The 9,620-nt window shown below is 37.9% G+C and overlaps 1 protein-coding gene across 1 annotated transcript in view; it reads left to right on the top strand.

The window, feature by feature from the left end:
- Nucleotides 1-769: 769 nt before the first annotated feature.
- The window catches only part of kidins220a (kinase D-interacting substrate 220a), a 48,408-nt gene continuing 39,557 nt past the window's right edge, over nt 770-9,620 (top strand). The window contains exons 1-5 of the mRNA XM_034132462.1: nt 770-918; nt 5,625-5,784; nt 7,117-7,215; nt 7,924-8,022; nt 9,222-9,320. Coding sequence (XP_033988353.1) covers nt 5,653-5,784; nt 7,117-7,215; nt 7,924-8,022; nt 9,222-9,320 — 429 coding nt within the window. The 5' untranslated portion in view covers nt 770-918; nt 5,625-5,652. The remainder of the gene's footprint in view (nt 919-5,624; nt 5,785-7,116; nt 7,216-7,923; nt 8,023-9,221; nt 9,321-9,620) is intronic.

Genomic DNA, 9,620 nt, shown 5'->3' with positions numbered 1-9,620 from the left:
AATGAGCAAGAATCGTTACAGTACAATACAGACTCTTAACAGTTTTCCTGTTAGATGCTTTCCGTGTCTAAAACAAAATGTTATCAAAATGTGCTGGGGTCTCCTTTTTTCAATCTTTGAAAATATATTGAAATATACAAACATTGCAGATATGTACTTATTCACATAATGGTACAGAGAAAGACATCATTAAAATTAAATATCACAAGTGCAATAACTTTTATTTACTTATATATATATATATATATATATGTATATAGGACTCTCAAAGACCCAATTTCATGGTGGGTCATTTTTGATTATTTTTCTTTGGAAATTTAGAAATGTTCTTTGTCTTCCTACAATATTATATCCATTACCTCTTTTTATTCCTCCACTTGTATGTTGTAGATTCTGCTGCTGTAACACTTGAATTGAGTGGAAACAAAACATTTTTATTGGTTATCCTTTTTTATCAGCAATAAAGGGATAATAAAGATTCAAATGAAATAAATAAATAATGTAAAATATATAGAAAAAGTAGAATTGGTTTGAAAAAACTTAACAAATAAAAGTATAATAGGAATTAGACATCCATTTGAATTTTTTTTTGAAAAAGTTCAACATACTGTTTTTTATTACCTTATTTTATAAATTTGGGATTATTTATATTTCCAATAATTCACCTCAAATCCCAGTGAAATTGTGGGTGATGTTGTGGGTGGGGGGTCCTGCCCTGCCCCGCCACCCCCCACATGTGACCGTACGGTACCAGGGGTCTGTAGTAGGAGGCGGAGCTACTTTACTGTAGCAGGTTAACGCCACTCCGTTCAACACACAAGCAAAGAAGACACAGTATGGCGTGAGAAAGCGGTCTTTCTCACTTTATTCTCCGGGTGGGAAACACAACACCGAAGACAACAGAGCCGACCAACCTAGGTGAGTGTGATTGACGTTGTCGCTTTACTTTTGTCACTCTTTCCTAGGTGATAATAGTGTGCAGACCTGTTGAGAGCTAACTACTGCGTGCTAACATTAGCCTGTTAGCTAGCTTAGTGTTTTGCTGTTGCTTCCTAGTGACAGTAGTGAAATACCGGGGAAGTCACTCTGCTTGTAACATCCCTGTCAAAACACGTCCATTACCAGTGGTGTAAAGTAACGAAGTACAGTTACTCAAGTACTGTTACTTTACTTGAGTTGTTCAATGTTTTGCTACTTTGTACTTCTAACCCACTACAATTCAGAGGCAAACATTTTACTTTTACTCCATTACATGTATTTAATATCTGTAGTTAATTTGCAGATTTTGATTAATGATGTGAAATATAACCAACACTTAAATAAGACTTTAGTTACACCTGGAGTAACACATACAAGCTACCTAGCTGCACCTTTACAAGCCTTGATAACACTGTCATGCATGCATAATTATAATAAAAAGATATAATATATTATTCTGAAATGTGCAAATCTGCATAATAAGTCATTTTACTTTTGGTACTTTACATTTATTTTGATACTCATACTTTTTTACTTTTACTTGAGTAACATTTTGAATGCAGGACTTTTTCTTGTAACAGAGTAATCCTACACTTGGATACTTCCATTGTTTACTTAAATACAAGATCTGAGTACATTTATCCATTACAGACCACAAAAAAAGTAGAAATTAACTTCCCAAATAGAATCACAATTGAGGCCACACGTGTGATATATTTGTGTTGTCCAGATGTTTATTTGTTTTGACAAAATACATGAGTAGCCGATGCACCATACCTAATGTAAATTGTTTTACATTTCAGTTGCAGCTGCAGGCAGGAATCATGCAGCTAATACCCACAGTATGTTTGTCCCCACCATGTTAAACAGTGTCCTGGCTGGCTGTTTGTCAGACCTTAGGTTACCCTCCAGCAGCTCCTGTGACCAGAGATCAGTTTCAAGCAGAGGGTTTTTACTCTGATAAATGGATAACCTCTCAGACCCCCCTCATTTTTGGCCATACTGCTGCCAAAAAGACCTGTTTCAGACCTTGTTTTTGCAGTTTGACTCCGCAAACCTGTTTTTTGGATCAGCTCTTGACATGTAGCAGGGAACTGAATCCTCAGCAGTTTCATACCCACATGACAAGCCATGATAAGCTGACTGGTTAAATTTAGAGATCATATCCTGTGTGAATCCCAAGTGCATGTTTGTGTGTCTTCAGCACAGCTGACAAGACGTTTTATGACCTTTTCTGATGATATCAAATGGTATGTGTTTTTACATAAATAGAGAACTGTACATGAGCTGAAACAAGATCTGGGTGTTTTTGTATATTGTGCAAAGTGAAACTAGAATAGATTTCATCAGGGATTTGATTTGCCCTGAATGTTGTTGTTTTCCTGCTTGATAGTAATGTGTAGTAAGGTTTATTTTAATGTGAGTGGTAGGGCTGGAACAACATGAAAAGTGTTCCTTATTTTAAATGATTTATTTTGTGCATTCTATCTAACTGTATGCTAAAAACCCTTAACCATTCTCTAAAGTGTATCATTTGTGAATGAATCCATACATTGATTGACAGAAAACAGAACAAGACTATTTTGATTTATTTTAATAAAGATAAAGATTAATCTATAAAAAAAAAACAATTATTGGTTGTTACTCCCCATACGTCTATATCTCACATCTGGATGCATATAACATTAGGCTTATAGTTTATAATTGTGTCATATGTATTTGTTTAATAGCCCAATATGAAGGTTAATACATTTATTTTTGCAAACTATATTAGATCATTACATAATTGTACAAAACTGCATTGTTTCAGGATAAGTTTAACAATTTGGCTCAGATTTTTTAGCAATTGAGTAATTGAATCCCTTAAGTGACAAAGGGGATAATCGTTAGTGACAGCTGTTCCTGTTCATTTCAACCAATTGTTACTTTATTGCAGAACTTGTTGAATGAAATCGCACAAATTAAGCCGCCATCCTAATTGTCGCTCTCCTTTTGTCTGTTTAAATGGATGCTGAGCCAGTGCATGTAATGAATGGAAATGGTCGTGTGTCTATTGTGTCGGGAAGAGATGGGCGTAGGCCAGCCCCCTCATCTAATATTCAGCCTGTAGTGAGGGGGGGATGCTGAGCGTGAGCCAGGCAGTGCCCTGTTGATAGTGTGTGCGAGTAAGCAAGGGATAAAGATTGGTGTTGAATAGCCAAATAAATATAAGCTTCACCCTACACCAAGGTAAGAGGTTTTTATTTTCTCTTGTTTTGTAGATTTATAGAGACCTTGTGCCTTTTTTAGCTGCTTTAATTTTTTTTTTCAGCTTTTAGTGTATTTATTGGTGTTTTGTCTCTGCTGGTTTTTACTGGGTATGTGTTTTTTTTAAAGGTTGTGTGCAAGCTCCAATTGCTCATCAGATAGCAAGCGAAATGTCATCTGATTGGTTCTTGTGTGGTGTTATCATCCACGCATTGTGCTGAGAGACAAGGGGCTGTGGAGGGTGTGTCAACAGGCTCATTTTCCCTTCATTGTAAACAAAGGATTTTTTCCATTATTTTTGACACAATCTAATTCATAATACATTTTGCAGTTGATCCTTAATTGAATAAACAAGGCCATATCTTAGATAAAAAGAAAGAATATGATGTTAATCATTGATTGGCAGCTCTGGGTTTGACTAAATTGACTGTTTGGGGCCTTTGTACTGTGAGCCCAGCAGGCATGTGACATTTAAGCGTTTATTGACCTGAGGCTGAGCTGCTTGCCTGAGATTATGTGGAAATATTGAGCAGCACGTTTGCTAGTCTTTATGTGAAACCCATTGCCAAGGCAACTTGCAAGCAATAAAAGCAGCCGATTAATTCTGCTTTGCTGTGGCAGGGCGTGAGTCTGACCGTGATGGAAGAGCCCAACATGATGAATCATTAATGAGTTTTTCATCGATTGGCTGAATCCCTACTACGGATAAAACAGCCATGTTTGAGTGGGTTTTGGAGTCAGGTGAAGTGATATGTCAAATCTAAGAGGCTTTCATATTGAACAGTATGTTAGAGGAGAGGAGCTCTTATAGCCCAATAGTTACAGACATGTCATGTGTGAGTAGGAATGGAATGATGTAAACTAAATAATTGCAATTCATAATAATACAAATGTTCTTAGATTAATTAATTAAAAAGTACCGTAATCACCTTATTTTTTGGGGTTAGGAAACAATTTAATGGCAGCATCACAGATGGAAACATATCTTGTTGTTAGTGAGAAACAAACAATCTTGAATAAGGTAATCCTAAAGCAAAAAAGAAAAATGGGAAGGTTGTGTGAGTTTTTTTTAAATCAAGCTTTATTTTTAATTACTCTATTGATGGAAAACTAAAAGCTTTTTCAAGTCACTATTGTGAGGATATTTATGAATGTCCATCCACCATGTGTTTTTATTTTGTATTATCTCAGTCTGCATTAAAAACCTATATTTTCTTATGCCCACGTGAGTGCTACCATTAAACTCCAGTGTAAAAAGGTTAACAATGACTCATGAGAGGAACATTCTCATCTACTTAATGGGTTTCAAATGATTCTTAAGAACGGTGGAGCCTCATTATAGATAATCCTTTCAAACCCATCTGTCTGCATTGATTTTGGCCGATGCAGACAACTTGCCTAACTACCTCTTACTGCCATTTCCCATCAGTGCCAAGCATTTTCAGTCAAATAATATGCACCTATTCAAGAACTTAACAAAGCACTACTTTTCTCCTTTAGTGCACATACGTTTCAAAAACTCAAATCTAAAGGCATTGGAGGAGGGTAGCAGTGAGGTTGGTCTTGATATAATTGGAGAACACAGTCCAGTGCACCAATTGTCCTCGTCATCAAAGGATCAAAGTTAAGAGAGTATTGTTTTTCTTCAGTGGTATTTCACTTAGTGGACTTTCTTGCCTTCATTAAACTAAGTAGACAGATTATGTTTTCAGCATGAGCAGGCAGACTGAACTAAACTCAATTGACCTAAGGTAGCTCTTGTATAATGAGCAGGCTCAGTCCAATGTTCTATTATAACCACACTTTTACATTCTGGTTGAAACAGGGCACATATACACTGTCCCAGATGTCAAAGAGTCACTACATGTGTACACTATGTGCCTTTTATGAAGCCTGGTACAGATTCGTGTACAGCAAAATTTGACTTTCTGCATTCATTTTTTTTAAAGTTAAAAATAAATACACAAATGTATGTAAAGACAATGCATATGCAAATAAAAGCAAGTGCACACAAGCATTCAAGCAACACTGGTAATACTTTGTTCAATCTACATCTATGCAGCACAATTTCCATGTTTTTTTCTCTTTCAGTAAGACTTAAAAGATTATTTTAATATATTATGAACCTCTTTTCTGATTGTATGTTGTGAATGTTTATAGCAAAAAGATGCTCTCTGCCTCTGTTTTGTATTTGCATGACTGAGTTTGTGCGTGTGAGCTGGGTTTGTACTTGTTTATTGCCTAGCATCACTTCAAAGAAGCACCACTCCCTCTTCCTGGCTGTAGCCTCTCTGCTCCTCTCCTGGTAGTGCAGTACATTCAGCACTGCTGGCCAGAAAGATACCATTAGTGTCTGTATTCTTCTGTGAATGCTAATCTGCTTTCCTCTCTCTCTGCAGTGGTGTCTAGGGGGGTTAGCAGTCAGCCATGGATACCTCCACCTCCCTGAAGATGACCTCTCTGGCCGTTCAGAGTCTGTTCAGCTACGTGGAGGAGGAGAACCTCGCAGCCATCAAAGCACATTTGGACAAGTTCAAAGATGTGGACAGCAGGAGTGATGTAAGTCTGACATTTCACAACAATGCTCTCGCATGCTTCATTTATCTATTTTGGGAGCAGTATGGAGTAACAAGAGGCTCTTTGAGATCATGTAACAAGTGTTTTGTAGGAGAAGAAATATTCAAGCTTTAAATAAACACTGCAAAGCCATTTGCAAAGAGAATACACAGTACTTGATATTGTGTTCTGCTTATGGAGGTTTGACATTTTCCTTTTTAATTAGTGATGTAAGAGATGTCTGTTGAGCAATGTAAAAAAACAAACGCATTTGATTTAATTGTGTAAAGGGATGAACAAAACATATATGTAATGGGTGTAATTACTACACCTGATGTAATGTAGAAAGTTGAGATGGGTATGTGGAAAGCCAAACCTTGATATCAATTTTTTTCAATGAACCCCTATTGTCCAAAAACTATGAAAAAGCCCCACTGTTGTACACACTGACTGTTCCTCCATTTCCATGACTATGGGCAGTCGGCACATACAGTTTACTTTCATGTCAATCCCAGATAAGCCACCCTGCTGCTGTAAATACTCACTATTAAACCAAATCCACATTTCAAGTTTATTGAGAGTATATTCTTGAACGGTTATAAGATTTATATCGTCAGTGAAAACAAATGGGTTGGGTCAGAGAGTATTTCAGAATCAGAATACCTTTATTATTCCCACAGAGGGGAAATGTACATTGTTACAGCAGAAAAGAGCCAAAGACAGCTTAATGTTACCTAAGTAGCATGCATAAAAAAAATTAAAGATTAAAAAAATATATAATAAAAAAAAAGTTACAAAATTTACCAAAAAACGCATCCTGTAACAGTTCTGTGGATTTAGCAGCCAGGTATATATTGCACGGTTGTTAACGGCATATATATATATATTGCACATATTGCACATAGTTGGTGGTTAACAACAAGGAGTGTTATAGTCTATGTTGTTGTTTGTGTGGGGGTCTACTAGGGGCCGTGCTGGTTATATAGTCTGACCGCTGTAGGAAGGAAGGACCTGCGGTATTTCTCTATTTAAGACAGTATTGGGTTGAGTCTTTTAATAGATTTGTTAAAATGATGTAGAATAACAACATTTGTAATATTAATCCTTGAACCTGAGTGATAGAAAAATGTTGTTTTAGGCCATATTGCATTAAAGGATAATCATCAGGCTGTCTTGGTTGTACCAGGTTTGGATTGGAGTAAAATCATCAACTAGTATCACTAGCTGCCATTATTTTTCTCTGTGAGTTTTGAAAAGGGTCACAGGGAAAACAGTGTAATCAATGTGCTTGTTGGTGTGTCCAAAATGTCACAGTTTAAGTTTCTCCTTTTTCAGAACGGACAGACTCCCCTGATGGTGGCGTCAGAGCAGGGCAATGTGGAGATAGTACAGGAGCTTCTAAAGAGAGGAGCCAACGTTAACTTGGACGATGTTGTAAGCATGCACACACATGACACCTCAAACCTAACATAAACACACCATCACACCGGCACACGTGGCACTTAATTAAACATTGAGAGTCCAGGCACAGGTGAAAAACAATGCGGCCATTTTAACCACACTACCCACCTGACAAAGAAGACGTCGCTGTGTGGCTTTGATGTTACATCTTGCTGATCTCACCTCACTCAGGCTTAGTGCACAGCTATAATGAGTCCTAATGATAACCTAGGACACACTTTTACCTTCGCTCCTCTGACTAAATCACAGGATCCACTTGCTTGGCCAACACCCTTTACCTCCATAAGCCAGCCCCATGTGCACGCAAACACTCACACACACATATACCCTCTCACTGAGACACACGCATGCTCATACAGTACACCTCTCATTAACATCTCATACATGTAACCTGCTATTACCTGTTATTACACACAGCACACTCAAACTTGTGCTCACTCTCGCAGTAACACAGAAGAAGAAAGAAGCATTTCATCCCATAGTTTCACTTTTCTTTACTCTCCGGCACTCCTGCCTGTCAATGCGACACCGTGTTCCCATGAGCACCTGGTACGACCAGCTGGTAGGTGCAGTGCTTTGAGTCATTCCTGGACCGTCCTGTAGTGTTCGGAGAGACGATTTTCCAACTGGATTTGGAGACTGCTGGGAGTTCCCGTGGTAACAGGTTGTCTGTGTGTGCAGGACTGCTGGACGGCGTTGATCTCGGCAGCGAAGGAGGGCCACATCGAGGTGGTGAGAGAACTGCTGGAGAACAATGCTAACCTGGAACATCGAGACATGGTGAGGACATGAGCCATTTAAAATCTGCTGTTGACTCTATTTAAAAAAATAAAACTTTTTATTTTTCTTTCGAAACCTTAGACTGTAGGATCATAATAAAAACACAATAGATTATTAATCAGAATAATATTTAATATGGCCATACATTTTTATCAATATAAAGTCAAGTAAATAGAAAATATAAGTGAATTATTTAGTGTTAAAAATGTGGTCTAAAACATATCTAATTATACAAAAAAAACTCCAGAGCTTGATTGACAAGATTTTCTAACAACTTTAAGTTAACTCTTCAGGTGTAACCTTTATACGGTTCAAAATATGATGAAGTCTTGATCGTGTGTGCATTAGTGCTTTCTGTATAATGTAACGACCACAGTGCTGGTTGAACAGGATGATCCATTAGCCTTGAAATGGACATAAAATGCAATTACTCCAGCAGTAATATCATTTACAGAGCTCTGGTTGTCTCTGCATGGGGCAGTGATATGATTTAGCTCTGGGATCCAGTCCTCTCGGAGGCAGACGCTCGGCAGGCTTGCTGCTGAAACAGCTTTTCTGTATATTCAAGAGCACACTATAGGCATCAATCATTGAAGATACACGTATAACCTGGGGCTGAGCACTTTATGTATTCATTGGGTTGTATATGTCCCAGCCTAAGAGGCAATATTCATTACCAGCAGCAAAAAATACTAATAAAGTAATCCTTATGAGAAGTAACCATTGGGAGGTAGTGTAACTGATGTATAACATTTCTATAGTTACACTCAAAGATTGCACTTTTATTTCCTGTACTATTTTATGATACATGATAAAACATTTAGGTCTGATTTTATGTCCTTGGCCTCTTTGAATTTATGGAAGTCAGGACACAGACTGACTCATTGCGTCTCTAAGCTGCACAGGACAGATCACAGCCAGTCATCACAGTAGGATTATTATAAACCACACTGCGTGATACTGATCACTCGGTGGAATGTGTGTCACAGCAGCTGTAAATAGCACATTTTCCTACCACAAAATCTGCTTAAATTTGACCTATGCTGCTGGAATTTAGCTTGTTTTTCCCTAAAGCCTATAATGATAAAATGAGACCTATAATTATGTCCATACACCGTGCATATTCCATACCTGGAGTAGCCATGAACACATTCTCTCCTCTCCAACTCCACTGTGTTGTGTTCATGTATTCTCCTCAGGGAGGGTGGACTGCTCTCATGTGGGGAGCCTACAAAGGTCATACAGATATGGCCCGGATGCTCATGGACGAAGGAGCTAACCCCAACATCACCGGACAGGTACTGAGACTGGACACACCATAATAATAGCAGCATTGGCATCTGTTTTCCCTTATTTCAGCATTGACATTTAAAGAGTTGTGTTTACACTACATGACATGTAGCTCCGCTCAAATTTGTTGCCCAGCGCTGCACTCAAAGTTCAAATTATTTCAAATTCGACCTAGTTACCGCTGACCTTTCGATGTGCAACCAATCAGAAAAAAGCTGTATATCAGAATCAGAATTCAGAAACAGGTTTATTACCAGGTAGGTAGGAATTTGACTTGGTGTCGTGGTGCATACAAACAAGAATTAAAA

The sequence above is a fragment of the Trematomus bernacchii genome, unplaced genomic scaffold (genome assembly GCF_902827165.1).
Source record: "Trematomus bernacchii unplaced genomic scaffold, fTreBer1.1, whole genome shotgun sequence".
Classification (NCBI taxonomy): Eukaryota; Metazoa; Chordata; class Actinopteri; order Perciformes; family Nototheniidae; genus Trematomus; species Trematomus bernacchii.
This window is presented reverse-complemented; position numbering and strand designations above follow the sequence as displayed.